The sequence below is a fragment of the Propithecus coquereli genome, unplaced genomic scaffold (genome assembly GCF_000956105.1).
Source record: "Propithecus coquereli isolate 6110/MARCELLA unplaced genomic scaffold, Pcoq_1.0 Scaffold461, whole genome shotgun sequence".
In the NCBI taxonomy this organism is placed as follows: Eukaryota; Metazoa; Chordata; class Mammalia; order Primates; family Indriidae; genus Propithecus; species Propithecus coquereli.
Genome location: NW_012150408.1, coordinates 219,229 through 238,614, shown reverse-complemented (window position 1 = coordinate 238,614; position 19,386 = coordinate 219,229). Strand labels below are relative to the sequence as shown.

At 49.7% G+C, this 19,386-nt stretch overlaps 1 protein-coding gene across 1 annotated transcript in view; it reads right to left on the bottom strand.

Moving 5' to 3' along the window:
• EFCAB12 (EF-hand calcium binding domain 12) overlaps positions 1 to 16,836 on the bottom strand; it is a 22,681-nt gene extending 5,845 nt beyond the window's left edge. The window contains exons 1-7 of the mRNA XM_012655168.1: positions 16,791 to 16,836; positions 10,783 to 11,231; positions 7,978 to 8,163; positions 5,772 to 5,928; positions 3,186 to 3,197; positions 2,853 to 3,037; positions 667 to 880 (exon numbers count right to left, since the gene is read on the bottom strand). Coding sequence (XP_012510622.1) covers positions 667 to 880; positions 2,853 to 3,037; positions 3,186 to 3,197; positions 5,772 to 5,928; positions 7,978 to 8,163; positions 10,783 to 11,231; positions 16,791 to 16,836 — 1,249 coding nt within the window. The remainder of the gene's footprint in view (positions 1 to 666; positions 881 to 2,852; positions 3,038 to 3,185; positions 3,198 to 5,771; positions 5,929 to 7,977; positions 8,164 to 10,782; positions 11,232 to 16,790) is intronic.
• Between the last annotated feature and the right edge of the window lie 2,550 nt (positions 16,837 to 19,386).

Here is a 19,386-nt window from a genome sequence, read left to right as displayed (position 1 = left end):
GCTGGCACTGCTAAGTTGCCATCAGGGGCTGGGCCCTCCCCCATTCCCGCCTCTCAGAAGCACTCACTACCCAGAGATGCGGACAGCTCAGATCAGCTTGGATAAATAATATGAAAACATTACTCTTTCCCCCAGGAGAGGGCAGAAGCGACATGGAAATCTCGGAGCTGAGTCCCATTGTCTGAGCAGAGAGCACGGGGCCTCTGCAGACGCTGTCTCCAGGTCCATTCCTACCTCATTGCTCCTTGCACAAGAACCAGGAAACAGGCCTGGTCTAGAGAAGTGGTTTTGATAGCAGTTATCATTTCTGTCAAATATCCCTCTTCAGTATTGGGATTGTTCCTTTATGCTCAACCGCAGGGATCCCTCACCGGAACTCCCGTCCTTGGAGCTTCCTGCTCTAGAAGAGCTTCCAACTCACCAGGTTCAGGGCTCCGGAATCCAAACCCCCAAATCTCAGCTGGGGAGCCCAGATCTTCAGGCCTGTGTTCTAGAAATCCCATCCAGAAACAGGTCGGGCTGTTCCTCCTCTCCTCCCCATCCTTATTCCCAGTGTTCCCACCACAGGCCACAGCAGCTTGATTGGGTGCCTCAGGCGGATGTTACCCTCTCCCTAGCCTGGGGCCCCTTGGCATCTTCCCGAGGGCCAACCACCGAGGCCCTTACCTTTCATGAGGATGTCCTCCGTCAGAGGGAGGCCATAGGACTCACAGAGCTTCCAGCATTGCAGGTAGACCAGAAAGGTGTCCCTGCGGGACAAGCCAACGAGCTTGTTCATCTCCCCTGGGACGGTGGACGGCAGGCAGTGCTCGTCAAAGTGCTTGTTCCCGCAGCGCACCAGGCGGCACCGCTCCGTGTACTGGATGGAGGGCGTGGAGATCTGCAAGGCATGGAAGGGAGGCTCGCCCTGCCCTTGCCCTGCGTTTTCCTCGCCGACCTCTCCCCCAGCGGCCCTGCTGAATGGCAATGGCAAAACAATGCCTGGTGGGGCTGCAGTTCAGGTCAATGACTCAGGAGGAAAATCACGCATGTCAAGGTCATCCCTGATGAGAACTTGAATGGTCAGCGTGTGTGGTTCTATGTGCACAGCCCTGTACACGGATGTGCATACACGATTGTATAATATATGCAGCAAGGCACAGTACACATGCTCTGGAGGCGTCCTATTGAAAAATGACATCCAAATGTTTGGCTGCATGGGGATTTAATTTAGGAGCAGCCATCGGTGACCTTGAAGTGGAAGCCATTTGCTAAGGTAGAAGGGCCTGGGGAACATGTAACCACTTTTATTAGCTACCGCCTTCTGCTGCTGCTGTTTTTTTTTTTAACCAAGGGAAAAAAAACTACTTTTTAAAGCTTCTAACAACAGAATCAGCAAAGTACAACCCATAGGCCAAACGTGGCCCACGACCAAGTTTTGTTGGCACACAGCCACACCCCTTTGTTTAGGTGTTGTCTGTGGCTGCTTTCGCGCTGCAACAGCAGGGCTGAGTAGTTGCAAGACCATGTGGCCCACAAAACCTAGAATCTTTACTATCTGCTCCTTCACAGAGGAACTTCACCAGTCCCTACTCTATCATTTGGGTTTTCTTATTATGCAATTGAATCACATCTTAGTTGACATAGCACTTGCCAATATCTGTCATTTTATTATACATATTTTATATATGCAAATTTGTATTTATATATTACATATTTATATGTAGTATTATATTAATGTTGTCTGCCTCCCTGACTAGGCTGTCAGCTTCCTGGGGCAGGGACTGTATTGTTCACTACAGCATCCAGAAGAGGGCCTGGCACATCGTAGGCTCTCCATAAATATTTATTGGACGAAGTAAGTCATTCAATCAATCCTTCCTTCCTTTGCTTGCCATGTATTTCAGACGGGGCTATGCAGGGCCAGGCCCTGTGCCAGGTGCTTGGATACCAGCTGTGATGAAGATGCAGCCCTGGTCTCGGGAAGAAAAGTAATTAAAGAAAAGGAAGAGGCCGGGCACGGTGGCTCACGCCTGTAATCCTAGCACTCTGGGAGGCCGAGGCGGGTGGATCGCTCAAGGTCAGGAGTTCGAGACCTGCCTGAGCAAGAGCGAGACCTCGTCTCTACTAAAAATAGAAAGAAATTATCTGGACAACTAAAAAAATATATATAGACAAAAAAAACTAGCCGGGCATGGTGGCACATGCCTGTAGTCCCAGCTACTCGGGAGGCTGAGGCAGCAGGATCGCTTGAGCCCAGGAGTTTGAGGTTGCTGTGAGCTAGGCTGAAGCCACGGCACTCTAGCCTGGGCAACAGAGTGAGACTCTGTCTCAAAAAAAAAAGAATGGGAAGAGGGGAACTCAATACTTTCAGAAATGGGATCTCTCTCTCTCTCTTTTTTTTTAAGAGATTGGGTCTCACCCTACCACCCAGACTGGAGTGCAGTGGCATCATCGTAGCTTATAGCAACCTTGAATTCCTGGGCTCAAGTGATCCTCCTGCCTCAGCCTCCCAAGTAGCTGGGACTACAGGTGCACACCATGACACCTGGCTAATTTTTCTTATTTTTTAGAGACAGGGTCTTGCTATGTTGACCAGGCTGGTCTCGAACTCCTGGCCTCAAATGATCTCCTGCCTCAGCCTGGCAAGCCACTGGGATTACAGGCTCCAGCCATCATGCCCAGCAGAAATGTGATTTTATTTCATCTTTACAAAAACCTCATGAGGCAGGTATTATTCTTGCACAGATGAGGGAAAGTGCGTGCTTGGAGAAGTGAGAACCCCTCACGATAGTTTCCCTCAGCCAGCAGGTGGTGCCACTGCACTGGATTTGAACCCCAAGCCCTGTCCCCTCCCTGCGCTGGTGGGGTACCTTGTGCTGCCGCTTCCACTGGCAGTACCGTTTGCCCACGTCCTCCATCTCCTCCAGGGTCATGGGCCGCGCCTCCATCTGCGTGTCAACCACAGGCACCGTCAGCAGGTCCATCTGGCCAGGCTGTGGGTCTGGATCCGCAGCCTGCTTCTTGGGCAGGCTCTTTGGGGAAGCTCTGTGCTTGGCTGAGTCTAGAGTCAGAGGGAAAAGACAAAGGAAGGAGGGACTGTGACGGTGCCCAACCATGGCATCTGCCAAGCAGTCATCCAACATCACCGAGCAGGCGCCAGGACTTCCCTCTGCTCCCTTCCCACACGTCCGGGCCGCGCCCACCTGGGATGTACCCTGAATGTGTCCCTCCTCTCCACGTCCACGATGGCCTCCCTCACCTGCACACCACCCCAGCCCTCCGGCCGCCATGCTCATCCTCTAGCACCCTGTTTCCACCAAGTGGCAAAATAGGACCCTTAAAAACTATAGAGCCAGGCATGGTTGTGAGTTCTGTAGTCCCAGCTACTCGGGGGGCAGAGGCAGGAGGAGCACTTGAGCCCAGGGGTCTGAGGCTATGGTGAGCTATGATCGTGCTTGTGAGTCGTTACTGCACTCCAGCCTGGGCAACATAGCGAGACCTGGTCTCCAAAAACGTTCAAATACATATGCGTATATATAAAGTATATAAACCAGATCACCTCATTCCTCTGGGTTTCCATAGTGCTTAGACTAAAATCCAGAGTCCTTTCCCCAGGCAACAAGGCTGTTCCCCGGCTGCCTTCCCACCTGGCCCATCTACTGTTCACCCCTTGCCCACTCCACCCAGCCACCCTGACTTCTTTCTGTCCTTTGAAAGCTTTCCTGCCTCAGGGGCTTTGCCTTGGCAGTTCCCTCTGCCTAGGATGCCATTCCAGACTGCCCTGAAACTGCCCCTATCAACCACAGGTGTCAGCTCCAATGTTGGCTGCTCAGGGATGCCTTCCCTGCCGCCACCTCTTTACTCTGTCCTGTTGTCTTCAATGCACGAATCACTATTGGACATCATCTTGTTTAACCCTTTATGTGTAAGCTCATTGAAGGCAGGGGCTTTGGCTTGTTCACTGCCATGTTCCCAGTTCCTACAAGTGTGCCTGGCACGTAGTAGTTGCTCAACAAAGATCTGAATGACTGAAAGATTCCCATTGCCTCTTCCCTGGTTCAGGCCTTCATTGTCTGAAGATGGAATAAACTCCCGGCCCCTCCACCTTCTATTTAGACTGTGGATAAGTGGCTCAGCCTCTCTGAGCTTCAGCTGCTTCCCTGTAAAGCACGAATAGTAACCCTGCCTTCCAGGGGACATGAAGGATAAACTGAGATAATTCTGCAAGAAGAGCTACTGACCCACAGAGGACTTCCCTGCCAAGGCACCCAAATTCTTGCCCCTTTAGACAAAGTGAGAGACACCCAAGTCCACCTATCTTTCCCACTGCCACTCTCCAGGGGAAGAGGACTCAGTGAAGATGCTGAAATAGCACTGTTAAAGCGAACACTTGCTGCTTCAAGTTTATTTCCTGGGAATTAACAGGCCCCAAATACCTTTGCTGCAAATATGCATCACAGCACATTTTGGTCACTCAAATGACTCGCAGCCAGCTACACCGATAAAGGTGAGCTTTGGTAATTTATAAAGAAAAGGCACAAAAAGCATCAGAGGGAAAGCGTACCCAACTTGAGGCAACCCTGAGGATGCTCTGGACACAAAGCATCCTGCACAGATGCCAGGCAATGACTACCGTGGGGGTGGTGATACAGGCAGGAGGAGACCGTCGGGGCGCTCGGGTTCCCTGGGCTCTGAAGGGGCAGAGACCCTGCCTGGGAGGGGATGGTGCCTCTGCAGGGCAGCTGGTTGAGACTGGATGTGGGAAATCTCCAGGGGACCGAGGAACGGATGCTCGGAGCTACCTGCTGCCTCCAGATGAACTATGCCAGTGAGGATGCTGCGCACCCCGTTCACTGTGACCCGGACCTCCAGAGACCCTGCTCCAGATCTTCAACTATGTAAGGAAACCCCCTCACTACCTCCTCTGGGGCTCTTACATGACCTCAGGGAGGACAAGGAGCACCCCCTCTGCCAAACGTGTCTGAGATTAAATTCCCGCCAACCTGGTGGATACGGGCAGAGCAAGATTTGCTTCATTTAGAAAAATAAAGCTGTGGTTATATTTGGGGAAGGTGCTGGAATGGGCGAGTAGTTGTAATTGTTCTTTTTTTACAACAACAATGGCACTAAAATATAAAGAAACATGATGCATCCTTGTGTTATAAATTCGTAGAGCTTTAGCGAGTCCATTTCTAATTTGCCTCTATGCCTTGTTTGGACAGATGTGGCCCCACAAACACACAGTTTGGCAAATGGAATTTGAGCTGTGCACAACCTCTACAACTGTTCACAGTAGCTGTGCTATAATCCCCTGATAGTAGAATATCAAAGTAGACTTTCCAGTAAACTCTAAACATTTGCTAATTCTGATTTCTGAACAAGAAATTTTAGTTAACACTTTATCAATAAGGCATGGATTAATAGGAAGGAGGCCTTGGACCCATACACAAATAAACATCTGTGGAAAGGCTTGCTGTTTGGGTCAGTTCTTAGCTAATTAGGTGGGCTCCAGTGGGCTGGGTCTACCCCTTGAGTATCCTCCTCTGAGGGTATGGGCTGGAGCTCATTCATCGTCAAAGGGACGCAGTGGTAGCTGGGCACTCAAGAGAATATCTGCTCCTTGGTGGACCTCCGGGCCTAGACATTCCAGAGGCTTGGTCACACGACAGTAGGCCAAAGTTGGACAACACACTCAGAAAGTGAGTGCTGCAGGAGAGGCCAGGGCTGCCCACGCCGTGGTCGCTCCCAGGATGGGGACAGGGAGGCACAGGACGGGGAGGGGTACGCACACTCCCGCGCAGTGGGAAGGGTGCTCCTCTGCTGGGCCACAGACCACTGCTTGTAGGTGTTGGCCAGGGTATCCAGGGTGATGGCGTTGTGCTTCCCAAGAGAGCTGAGATAGATTACTATATCCTCCACCTCTTGGTTCTTCAGAGGGACTCCGACCTGAGGAGAGAAGAGAAGCCCCCAAGACTGGCAGGCTCCCATCCAAATGCCCTGCCTTGATGGCCAAAGCCTTATCCGCCTGGCCCCACCCCACAGCCCGGCTTTTAGTTTCATCTGCAACCACTTCCCACTCATACCCAAAATGCCTGCTGCAGGACGAAGAGCCCTTTCCCATCCCTGAACACACCCTGCACTTGCCCACCCTCTGCCTTTGCTCAGTCCTCCCTCTCTGCCTGAAAAACTCCTATCCCTCCTTCAAAGCCCAGTCCAGATGTCACCATCTTTACAGAGTCAGTTATTTCTTGTTCCCACTCTACTTAGCACCAATCTCAGTGACAGCATTTACCACACTAGATACGGAGAATGATTTCACATGTCTATCATCCTTGTCCAGAAGGATCTCATAAACCTCCCTTAACTGAAGCAGCGTAGGATCAGGAATACTATACATCCTACTCTTATAAGGACCATGAGCAACTCTGGAGGTGTATAATGCTTGCCAGCCATATTGAATATTCAAGAAGAAAAGCTTTAAAGGAAATATAATTTTGTTCTTCAGTTTCTTTAGAAGTACAAACTTTCTTTAAATAAGATCAGAAATCTCCTAGTGCTAAAAGATTTAACATTTTACCTTTTTGGCTATGGCGATTAAAGATTCTTTAGTTTTTTGTTGTTTTAAATGCTTTGTAATGTTCAGATAACTACATGTCATAAAACCTATGTGTGAAAATGGATGATTTAAAACCACAAAAGATGTAGCAGTCAACTTCCTAAAGTTCTTTTTAAGGTACTTTATATTCAAAATATATATTAAAAAAGCTTAATTCATCTAGACCGGGTGTTAGCCAACTTTTTTTTCTTTTTAAGAGATGGGGGATCTTGCTCTGTTGCCCTAGTTAGAGTGCAGTGGTGTGATCATAGCTCACTGTGGCCTCCAGCCCCTAGACTGGGCTCAAGCAATCCTCTTGTCTCAGCCTCCCAAGTTGCTGGGACTGCAGGCATGCACCACCATACTCAGCTAATATTTTTTCAGTTTTTTAGAGATGGGGTCTTGCTATGTTCCCCAGGCTGGTCTCAAACTCCTGGCCTCAAGCAATCCTCCTGCCTCAGCCTCCTGAGTTGCTGGGATTACAGTTGCAAGCCACTGTGCCCATGCAAACTTTTTCTATGAAAGGACAGATAGTAAATATTTTAGATTTTGTGAGCCATACGGTCTCTGTCATAACCACTCAACTTTGCCAGTACAGCATGAACACAGTCATAGATAATAAACACATAGATGAACAAGTATGGCTGTGTTCCAGTAAAACTTTATTTTAAAAAACAGGAGACAGGCTGCATTTGACTTGTGGGCCATATTTTGCAGACCCTGTCAGACCAGTAGAACTTTCCATGGTGATGCCAATGTTCTACATCTGCACAGTCCAATAGAGGAACCACTTGGTCCATGTAACTACTGAGCACTCAGAATATAGCTGGTGTAATTGAGGAACTAGATTTTTAATTTTATTTATTTAAAATTAATTTATATTATTAAATAGCCAGTGCAGGTAAAAGTGTGGCCCAGAAACTAGGACCATAGGCACCAGCAGGAGCTTGTTAGAAGTGCAGTGTCTTGGGCCCACACAGATGTACTGGGCCAGAAGCTGTGTTTTAACAAGATCCTTATCTGATGTCTAAAAGAACTGTTAACGCTCCCCCATGTGATTTATATGCCAGTGACAGTTGGAGAAGCTCTAGAAGGTTCTAGAGGCAGGACTGAAGGCCCAGTCTCTCTGGGCTCAGTCCGGGGTCTGGTGGGCAAGACAGGGACTTGCCAGGCAGCTGGCTGGTTGCAGGGTGGCTCTGCGAACTTTCCACTCCTGTGGGGTCTTTCAAGGTCAGACTGGTAAGGGGTGCTTTTAAGGGCCTGGTCTGACCACAGTTAATCCACATTGTCCAATCTGGCTCTACTGGTAACAATACTGGTACTTGTGCCCCCTGTGTCTACTTTTCCATGGACCCAGAGTCCAGGAAAGGGGCCCGGCCGAAGGAAGCGGGGGCGCTTACTGCCTTCACGGCTGCTATGAACTCCTCCCTGGTGATTCTCTGGTTCTCGCCACGGTCCACCTTGTTGAAGATCTCCAGGACCTTGATCTTGCGGCCATGCAGGTGGGAGAACAGCGCCAACAGGGCGGAGGGCTTGGGCAGCTGGAGCTGGGGCACCATTCGGCGGCAGAGTCGGGGGGCTTTCTTCTGGAAGAGGTGAGAGAGTGAGGCAGAGGAGGCGTTCAAAGGACACAGGCCAATGGGACACAGTCCCCAAGTTAGAGAATGATGGGAGAGAGGCCGAGCGGCTGCCCACACACAGCAAGATGGGGGGCCACGGGCACTGGATTCAGGACAGCTGTGTTTGGCCGCAGACTGCCTGGGAGACTTCGCTTCTCTGGGCCCTGGGTTTTGTTGTCTGAAATGGGAGACTCGGACGACAGGAAAACTAAAATCTCCTTCTTATCTCCATCTTTCCCATTAGACAAGCCAGTACGGATGCCCCTCTGGTCTCCCAGTGCACTGAAACACATACCCCTTCCTGGCTCCAGCCTTTGTTCCTGCCGGGCCTCCTGCCCGGAGTACCTTTCTCCCTGTCTCTACCTGCCCCAGGCCCACTCCTCCAATTCTAGACTAGAGGGAATATTTCGTGATGGTGATGCTCCCTTACCTTGGGGCGGCACTTGACAGTTTCCAAAGGGCCTTCCTGTTCCCTGGCTTACTGTTCCTCTGTGCTCCTGGGGTATTTTGGACCCACTGCCATTAACAGCCTGTGGCAAACTGTAGAGCCATTAATCTGAAGTGTCTGCCTCCTGCACTAATATGTGAACGCCTTGTGCCATGGCTTGAATGTCTGTCCCCTCTGAGATTCCAGGTGAAATTTAATCCCCAATGTAAGAGTATTAAGATGTGGGGTCTTTAAGAGGTGATTGATCCATTCATGGACTAATGGATTACTGGGTTAATGGGTTAATGGATTAATCAGTTATCATGACAGCGAGAATGAGTCTGTTATAAAAGCCTATTTGGGGGGCTCTCTCTCTCTCTCGTGGCCCTCCCAGCCTGTGATGCCTTCCACCATGTTACGATGTAGCACGAGGCCCCCTCACCAGAAGCCAAGTAGATGTAGCCGCTCAATCTTGGCCTTTCTAGACTCCAGATCTGTGAGGCTGGAAATAAACCTCTTTTCTTTATAAATCACCCAGTCTCAGGTATTCTGTTACAGCAACAGGAAACAGATTAGGACACCTTCAGAGCAAGGTTGTGTCTTATTTAGCGATGTACCCCAGCTCCCAGCCTTGTACTGAACAAAGCCCAGGCCCTCGGCAGGGAGGCAGCGATTGTTTACTGTGCACAGGTACAGGCATCACTTTCTCCACTTACAGGAAAGGAATGAGGCAGAGGTAAAGTGACTTTGCCTAAGGTCACATAGCAGGAACAACAGTAGAGCTGGGTTTCTAACCCAAGTCCAGTGCCTATTCCTAGACACTGTGCAGCTGGCAGAAAAGAATGTGTTGGTAGGCCCCTGAAATTTGGGTTTCGGCTGTGATAAGAGCAAGGACTGATCCTGAAGTTTCTGGGCCAACCAACCCAAATGACACCCATGAGACGGTAATAGCAATAAAAATGGCAAACATTTATTGAGTGGTCACTATGTACCTGGCACTGTCCTAGCCACCTTATATAAAGCAATTCATTTATAGACATCACAGCAACTCCAGGAGGTAGGCACAATGCTTATCCCCATTATACAGATGAGGAAATTGAGGCCCAGACTGTACTGCTAGGAAGTAGCAGAGCTGTGTTTAAACCCAAGTTATCTGGTCTCTTATGCCAACTTTACCTGAATTGGGAAAAGTTTCAAAGTTTCAAGTGTTTGTATTGCAAGGAAATATTACAGAGAGATGCGTTGGTAATGACGTTATCATTGACTGTCCGTCTAGGTTTGCACAAAGTGTTGGCCTCGCTGAGCTTCCATTTCCACATTTGTAAAAGGAAGATTCTCCTTTTTCTCCCAACCTCTCAATCGTGACCCTCACAGTGACCCTGTGAGCACCCGCTTGGCACATATAGCCCTCAGCAAACAAGTGTCAATGACAAATGAACGAACAATGAGTATTTTTAAAACACCCCATAAGATGGACTTCCAGGAGTTATCCCTTTTGGGGTGGTTCTAAGGTTTGTCCACAAATCCTTCAACTCTCCTCCTTTCTAAGATGGAGCCTTCTGTCCTTCCCCTTGAGTGTGGGCAGTGCTCAGCGACTCACTTCTGACAAAGAGAATATGGTGCAAGCGACAGCGTGAAACTTCTGAGACCGAGACTGTCACCTTCGGAGACGGGGTCATGGAAAGCACTGCAGCCTCCTTGCTCTGTTTTCTGGACCATTCACTCTGGAGGATGCCAGCGGCTATGCTTGAGGACACTCAAGCAGCGCTGGGGAGAGGCCCCTGTGGGAGGAAGGGAGGCCTCCTGCCTGCAGTCCCGTGGGCGAGCCAGCTTGGACACGAATCCTTTGGCCCCAGTCAAGCCTTCAGATGGCTGTGGCCCAGCCCAACATCTCGACTACAGCCTCATGGAAGAATGAGCCAGAGCCACCCGGCCAAGCTACTCCCAGAAACTGTGCGCGATAATAGATATTTGTTGCTTTAAGTCATTTGGGAGTATTTGTTACGCAGCTATAGATAATACGCCTCCCTTTTGGGACTTCCATTTGCTCCTCTGTGGAATGGGGCGAGCCATCCCCATCTTGCCTAAGTGAAGGGAACTAAATGCTAACATGTCCTGAAAACCCTTGGCGTCTTCATCTGGCAAATGGGGCTACTCACCTTGGCAGTCCTGGGAGTAGGCGCGGGGGCCTCCGATTGGACGTTCTGCTCCTCGTGGATCATGTTTGAGACCTTGGCCTCCAAAGCCGTGAAGCTGGGCTTGTTCTCCAGCCACCTCCTTACGTCGCCAAAGGACTCCAGATCCTTCCGTAGCTTTGCCCTCTTGCTCAGCCAGGTCTTACTATCCTCCAGTTGTTCTTGGATATCTCCAGCTTCTGGGGTTTTGAAGCTGGGGATGGGCTGTGGGGCAGCCTGGGGTTGGGGTGTGGGACTGATGGATGTCTGACCCTCCCTGGGAGGTGCGATGATGATCCGCCGGCGGCTTTGAGGCAGGTGGAAGTCGTCCTGCTTGAACTGCTTGAAGCAGTGGGCGATGACCACTTCAGGGTTGAAGACAGGGACGTCGCCGGCATTTTCATCATTGACTGAAGTCCTAGATTGGCAGAGCCCTTTGGGGAAGAGGGTTAAAAGGTGAGTTTCTTTCCAAAGAGGACTAAAAGGAGACAGGAAGGAAAAATATTTCAGCACCAGGCTGGGCAGCAGGGCCCTGGGTCCCACGCCTGGCTTTCTCATTGACTTGCTATAATGACGAGGATAATTTCATCTAACGCCGCTGGGCACTCCCGATGGCAGGCACTAAGCTGATGGCTTTATATGCTTTCTCTTACTTAATCTTCCCCACCCCCAGCTCCCAGCACTCCTACTGGCAATCCGAATGAACTTTTTAAAACGCCAATTTGATCTTGTCTGATCTTCCGAGGCAGCACAGCACGTTAAGAGCAGAGGCTCTCGAGCCAGAATGCTCAGGTTTGAGCCCTGGTCCTGCCATCTGCTGGCTGTGTGATCTTGGGCCAGCCACTTAACTTCTCTGTGTCTCAAGTTCTTCATCTGTAAAATGGGGATAATGATGGTGCCTATTTTATTGGGTGGTGGAGATGTTTGGAATCAGCCAATTCATTAGAGTAGCTTTGTACCTAATAAATGTGCCGTTATTTTCAAATACTCACCCTTCGGCCATTTTGAAATCCTTCCATGACTTTCCATGGTCCTCAAAATAAAGTCCCGTGCCCCTCCTCTGCCCACCTGTCCGGCCTTATCACTTGCCTCTCTTTCCCTACTGTGTCCCAGATGCCTTGAGCTTTTGTCTGTTCCCTGTGTGATCCAAGCCCTAACCTGCCTAAGGGTCTGGTCTCCCTCCTCTAGGAAGCTTCCCTCCCCCATCCATGCCCTCCTCGCTCCTCCTCATCCCCCAGACCCCAGTCTCAAGTATACCCTCCTCTTACCTCTCCACATCACAGCCTGTTTCCCTCCTCCCACTTATCACAGCTAGGCAAATCAAGGCCTGACACCTGGTGGTTGTCACATTGAATGAGGCTTGAGGTCCTGTTTTGTTTGATATGTTGCTTAAACTGTTTCAACTTGAGTTACTTTAGGCTGGGGCATGCTCTCTCCAGCTTTCCACAGGCTCCACCATTCCCTATTGTCTCCCACACAGCTCAGGTGATTTAGGAAGCCCCTGGTTCAGGCGGATGTCTGCGTTTGAGATCCCCTCGTGCAAGTACTTGGTTGATGTTTATCTTTTCCGATAGACTATCAGCTCTATGAAGACCATGACCTTGTCTCTCTTGCTCCCTGCACATCATAGGAACTCAGTAAATATTTCATGACTGAACGAATGACAAATGGACAGGCCTATGAGGTTGGTGCTATGATTATGCTCATTTTACAGACAAGGACACTGAGGCCCAGAGAGGCCCAAGGTCACATAGTTGATTAGTAGCAGAGTTGCCTGGCCCCAGAGCTCAGCTGTTAGCTGTAAACTTGATATTACTCCAAGCTGTCATCCAATCCTGCTGAGTCTCAAGTCTTTTATTTCTAAAATGGTATAAACTCTGTTCCATCTATCTACCTCCCCAAGTTGCCATGAAGATCAAATGAGACAACAGATATGAAAGTGTTCTAAAAATCAGAAGGGATATAACATCATCATTGGAAATATTGTCATTATCATTTTCCTTCTAAAACCTAAACTCCTCTGCTTAAATCCCATCCATGGCTCCCAGTAGCCTTAACCTGCCCCCCATCCTCCCGCCCCAGCCAGCTTCTCTAATTTCTCTGCTCCTTCTGCCTCACCCTATTTGTGCCCAGACTGAGCTGCCCATGGTTCCGGCCTGCACCGCCTCCCAGCACACAGCCACCCCGGGCCGCCTCCTGCCTCCTCCCTCTGACATGCCCTTCTCTCTGCCGCTTCACCTGATTATCCACAACTCGTCCTTTGAGACTCAGCTCAGGCATCACTGTTCCTGGAGCCTTCCCAACCCCTCTCTCGTGCCCCCTTCTGGGTCTCCAGAGCCCCCTTACTTAGTCCCATAGCAGCATTTGTCGTATTTTTCTGAAATGAAGACGCTTTATGAGTCTTTCTTTCCCAACAGCCCGTGAGTTTCCCAGTAGCAGGGACTGCGTCTTAGTACCCCTGTGTCCCTGCTGCCCAGCCTGGCATAAAGTGATTCAATACATTTGTGAAGTCTCTTTACAATGCCCATGTGTTCCTTTCATAGTCAGCAAATAACAAAAATGTACATCAGTAGGGACAGAAGTGAGCACATATAAACTCGTGTCATTTCCTGGACGACAAGAAAGTCCATCCCTATCAGGGGATGCCTGAGAATTCAGTCATTCATCAAACCAGTATTCACTGAGAATCCCCCAGGCCTGCTGCTGTGCCAGGTGCAGATTCAAACGGTGCGGGGCGCCTGACCACGGTGCGCCAGACGGAACAAGGTAGGGCTACCAGAGGGCAACAAGGTGCTCTCAGTCGGGGGAGAAACTTGCCGGGGAGAGACTTGCCGGACCTCGGACCTCGGGGGTCAACAGGGGAGAGATGCCATTGAGGTGGACCTTCACGAATGGCTGGCTTTCAAGGGGAATAGTTGGGGTGGGAACTGGAAGCATATTGTATGCAAACGAGGAGGTCAGTGGGAGACAAGGTTGGAGTCATCTTAAATGCCAGCCCAAGGGATTTCCACTTTACCCTTCAAAATCTGCCCCTCACTGCCCTCACTGCTCTTGCTACTCCCACTTGCGTCCTCCCCAGACTCCCAATCCACCTTCTGCCCTCAGCCAGAAGAGTCTTTTAAAAATGTAAAATCAGATCCTGTCACTCCCCCACGGAAGTCCGTCCCCGGCTTTGTGGTGCTCTTAGAATAACGACCCCTCCTACGACCTGGAGGTCCTGCTCCCTTCTCACCCCTCTTCTCCTTCCACCCCGCCCGCCTCTCGGCTGCTTGGCCGGGCTTCACTGGCCTCCCTTCTGCTTGTCAGAGGCTCCTGGCTCCTCCCCGGCTCTCAAGTTTTCGGTTTTCACATCTGCCGTGCCCTCTGAAGGGCACGGCGCTCCCCAGGCTTCCCTGCAGCGGAGTCCTTCTTATCACATAGTCCCCAACCTACAACCCGCCAACCACCCCTCTCCAGGGGTGCCCACAGCACCCCCTCGTGGAGTGTCATTCTAGTGCTCTTGGGGGCCCTGTGTCCATTGACAGAAATAAAATAAAAGAGGCCGTCTGTCCTTGTGTAGTTAAGGGTAGAGATTGTGTGAAAACGTTCCTGTGGGGTTGGTGAGGAAAGCTCTCAAAACCTAACCGCTTCAATCCCTGCCCAGGTCAAGGACTCTTTCCTCAATGCCACTGGCAGACTTTGCCCATGTTTATCATGACCTGAAATAAAATCTTAGGGCTCGCCCCCCACTGGCTGACTGAATGGACCCCTTCTTGGCCAAAGGCATATCCTAAAACTAAATTGCCTGCCAGGAGGAGGGAGGTCAGACTTGCCTTATCATGCCCCCCTCCCTTCCTGGGGACATCCTTTGTAACCCATTGACAGGCCTAAGCCTATGAGAGACAAACCTGCAGGTCCTCAATTTACACAACAAATGTATGTCCAGTGGATTGTGTCCTCTCGCATAAACAGCTCCTTATGTTAAAACATTCCAAGCCTTTAGACAAAGCTTCATGTCTTTAACTAATTACAAGTCAAAGAATCTTTAAACTGACCTATAACCTGTAAGTCCCTCCACACTCCCACCCCTGCCCCTCTCCTTTGAGATGGCCCACCTTTTCAGGCCAAACCAATGTATGCGTTCCACATATTGATTTATGACTTTACCTGTAACCCCTGTCTCCCTGAAATGTATAAAACCAAACTGTAACCCAGCCACGGTGAGTCCACTTGCTCAAGGCTTCTTGGGTGTGGCTCTAGGTCCTGGTCCTCAAATTTGGCTCAGAATAAGTTTCTTTAAAATTATTTTACAGAGTTTGGCTTTTTTCCGTTGACATTATAAACCATAGGTAAAATGGAGCTCTCTGTTTAACATTGTGGACCCTAAATCTGACTGCTAGAAAATACTTCCTTATATTGACCCAGAATTTGCTTCCCTGGAATTTCTACCGTTTGGCCCCAGTCCTCTCCACTGATGCCCAGAAAACACACTTGTTCCCTTTTTTCTGGAATAGCCTGCCAGTGTCTGGAGATAATTCCATTCTTTCTTGATAATCTCCCCTCTCTTCGCTCCTGATTCAAATCTTTCCCTAAGTCCCATCCTACCTCTCTGGCTGCTGTTCTTGGGCCTGTGCTTTCTGGGCTGACACCCAGGTTCTCTTCTTTTCTCAAATAATCTGCTCCACTCTCACGTTTCTAAGACCCTCTAGTCCTGAGGACACTGACACCCATACTAATACTTATGACTCGGAATCAGCTCCGATTTTATATATCCAGTTGCTCCAAAAACATCTCCACTTGAATGGCTTACAAGGATCTTGAACTCAACCAACTGAGACTGCATTTGTCTCCACTCCCCTGCCACCACCTACTTGGGTCCTTCAGGCATGTTCTCTATCTCTGTGAAAAGGATCTCCATCTACCAGGTCCCCTAGCTACCAACCTGAGCATCATCTTTGATTGCTCCTTCCATGTTCTTTGACTAATCTGCGCTCAAGTCCCCGTAGTGTCTACTAGCCTGGCCCCTCTCCCTCACCTCCCAGCATCTTTGGCCGGAGCATTTGACCAGAGGCTCGACCCGTGTGCCTGGGGAAGGTGGCCAGGCCCTCCGGTTCACCCTGTTTCTCCACTGGATATTTATGTGTTCAGCACTGGAGCAGAGTCATGGAGAAGACTCTCAGTCTTCCAGCTTGACAGTGCAGGTCTCTTCTCCCACGCAACATTCTGAGTCTGCCAGTTCAAGTCTCCGCCTTTGCTGACTGCTCCGAATCCTGTCACTGCCAGTGGTTTCTCCACCTCCTGGATTACAAGATCTCTCATCATCCCGACCCCTCTGACCTCTCTCACCACACTTTCAGAGACACTCAAACTATCAGCAGGTTCCTGGAGACACCAGGCCTCTGTGCCTCTGTGCATGCTGTTTCCTCGCCTGAAATGCTTTTCCTTTTCCTTTTGGCTTGGAGAACTCTTTAACCTTTGAGCCCCAGTGTAAAGATCTTTTCCAGGATTCTTTCCAGGAAACACTGTTCCTCTCTGTCCCATATCCTCGGTGCACCTCTTATTCCCGGGCATCAACCCTGCACCCGGCACTCACCCCTTCTTATTCTGTAATTATCCATTATCTCTGTCCTTCACCTTCGAAACTGCAGTGCTTTGCCAGGAACTTGTTCCCTGGCACTTTCTTGGCAAAACTTAGACGACCGAAGTCTTGCCCATGCCTCTTCTCCAGTGCTGAATACATTAATGTACCTCAGAGAAATAGAGCGAGCTGGAGGGCCCCAGGCACATGGGTCAGGCCTCTGGCTCCGAGCCACGGCAACTTGGCTCACTTCTCCAACTAGGCCCGGGAGTGGAAATCTCAGAAATGAACATGCCCCCAACTCCCTGGCAACCTCTCACCTGGAGAGGGGACGGCACAATGAGCTCTCCCGCCGGGCCCTGCCTGGTCCTCACCCCACTTTCGCGAGTCCAGGGCACTGAGGGCTTCCTGCAGATGGCATGCTTCCGGGGCTTACCGAGCAGCAAGAACAGGCTCTTGAACGCTTCACAGGAATCGTCCATGATCGCGGTGCTGGGAGAGGGTGCTACAGGCCGTGTGCGAATGCGTCTGCGTCGACGTGTGCTTGCTTGCTGCGGGCGCGGGATACCAGGAAAGCAGTAACACCAAGTCTTGCTACACGCGCTAAACTTGCGGAGCGCCGAAGCGCCCTGTTGCCATGACTACAGACGCCCCGCGCTGATTGGCTGAGCCCCGCTACGTGCCGAGAGGCCAGCGCGAGGCGAACTGGCCCCCGCGGCCCAGCGCCTGCTGAACCCACCTCCTTTCGGCCCAAACTGGGAGGGGCCACGAGCAAATTTGAGCGTGTCCACTTCTGGGCTTGGTGAAAGACAGGATTTCTTCCTTTGGCCCGGTGGCCCCGGAATCTGGTGTAACAAATCCCCGGTTTTCCCGTGAACTGTAGGATCTTTGGCAGGTCTCATCTTAAGACCTCAGTTTTTTTCATCCAAAGAATAGACCTCGCCTCCTCCACGGGGTTTTAAGAACCCAAGTGAGTTGGAACCAAATAGAGGCAGGGTATTTGATATATTTGTCCCCTTCGACAGGAGCCCAGGGCTTAGACTCACAGAACCTGAGTCCTTGAACTAGGCATTGACTGATAAAATGTGGTATATCCATACAATGGTCATAAGAAGGAATGAAGTACTGACACATGCTACAACATAGATGAACCTTCGAAACAGTATGCTAAGTGAAAGAAGCCAGACACACAAGGCCACATGCTATATGATTCCACTCATATGAAATATCCAGAATAGACAAATCTACAGAGAAAGTAGATCAGTGGTTGCCAGGGGATGGAGAGAGGGAAGAACTGGAAGTGACTGTTAACAGGCACAGGGTTTCTTTTTGGGGTGATGGAAATGTTCTGGAATCAGATAGTGATGATGGTTGCACAACACTGTAGAAGTACTAAAAACCACTGAAGTGTACACTTTAAAATGGTTAAATGGTTTTATCTCAATTCAAAAAGTTAAAAAAAAAAACCGACTTGAGTGCTTACTCTGTGCTAGGCGCACTGTCTTTACTGAGATGCATTACCTTTGTGACCCTCTCAACATGAGGCAGTCACTTACATGCAACATTAACATAGCACTCTTGCAAGCCAGGCACCATTTAAACACTTATATGTCTGAACTTCATAATCGAAATAACCACATGAGGTAGTACCATGATCCCATTTTAAACAGATGAGGCCAGGTGCAGTGGCTAATGCCTGTAATCCTAGCACTTTGGGAGGCCAAGGTGGGAGGATCGCTAGAGGACAGGAGTTTGAGACCAGCCTGGGCAACACAGCAAGACCTTGTCTCTAAAAACAATAAAAATAAATTAGCCAGGTATGGTGGCATGCACCTGTGGTTTCAGTTACCAGGGAGGCTGAGGCCAAGAGGATCACTTGAGCTTGGGAGTTCAAGGCTGCAGTGAGCTCTGGTCGTGCCACTGCATCCTAGCCCGGGCAACAGAGCAAGATCCTGTCTCAAAAAAAAAAAAAAAAAAAGGAAACAGGTAGTAGTCAGGCAACCTCACCTGCAAGAAAGGGGAAGAGCCAGGTCTAGAACTAGGAAGGAGCTGTGGCCTGAGCTCCTCTACCAGAGCTCACTTCCTGCGTCCATACAGGCCACACTCTCAATGCAAGATGTGAGAGGAGGGGATTTGACAAGCAGCCCTGTCGTGAAGCCACACCTGATGCCCTAAGCTTGCCCTACCCTCCACCCCCACCTGTGGCCCAGGGTTTCACAGGCCTCTCTTGCCTTTCGTTGCCATGTTTGGGTGTTTTACCCCTACACTTTACCCCTTTTGTTCCCTTCCATTATTGTGTGTGCCTCTCTCTCCCTGAGGGTTTCTACCGAGCCTTTCATCTCTGTGTCCCTCCCCAGCTCAGGGCTTTGCACTTTGTGAATGCTACTTCGACATTTGTTAAATGAAACTGTGATGGGATGCAGCAGATGTTTGCCTTGGGGAGGGAAAGGTGTGGCCAGTATAACTGTTCTTTGGTGAAAATCCAACCCTTTCTAAAAACCGACCCTTGCTCACTAAAGTGGAAACAACCAACTAACCCTGCATCACACCTCAGCCTGATTCTGGCTACACACCAGCCTATAACAAATGCAGTTGCTCAAACAATTGATTTATTTTCATTTATTCTATCAATTTAATTTTCAAGTTATACCTTAAAATGGTGATTTGTAATTAAGACTTAATAATTTAACATTTTTTGTTTGGTAAGTTCTTTCTAAGGTAAATGTTTCAGTATTTGAACTATAACATTAAAGTGCCTGTAACAAAAACAGCATAAAACTTAAGAGGTCCCACCCTCCAACTGGGAGCTGAGATGGGTTTTCACGAAGGAATCAGGGTAACAGGCATGAGTCAGAAGCCAGTGAGCTGAACTGGGCGGCAAGCAGATACTCACACTAGGTTATCAAACAGACGCTGTGATCAGGTCCACGATTCCTAAGAACCGATGTGTAGTCATCAACCGCATTCGATGACAAAGTAATCTTATTTGTCTTTGGGGCTTAGCTTTTTTTTAATAAAAATATTTTTATCAT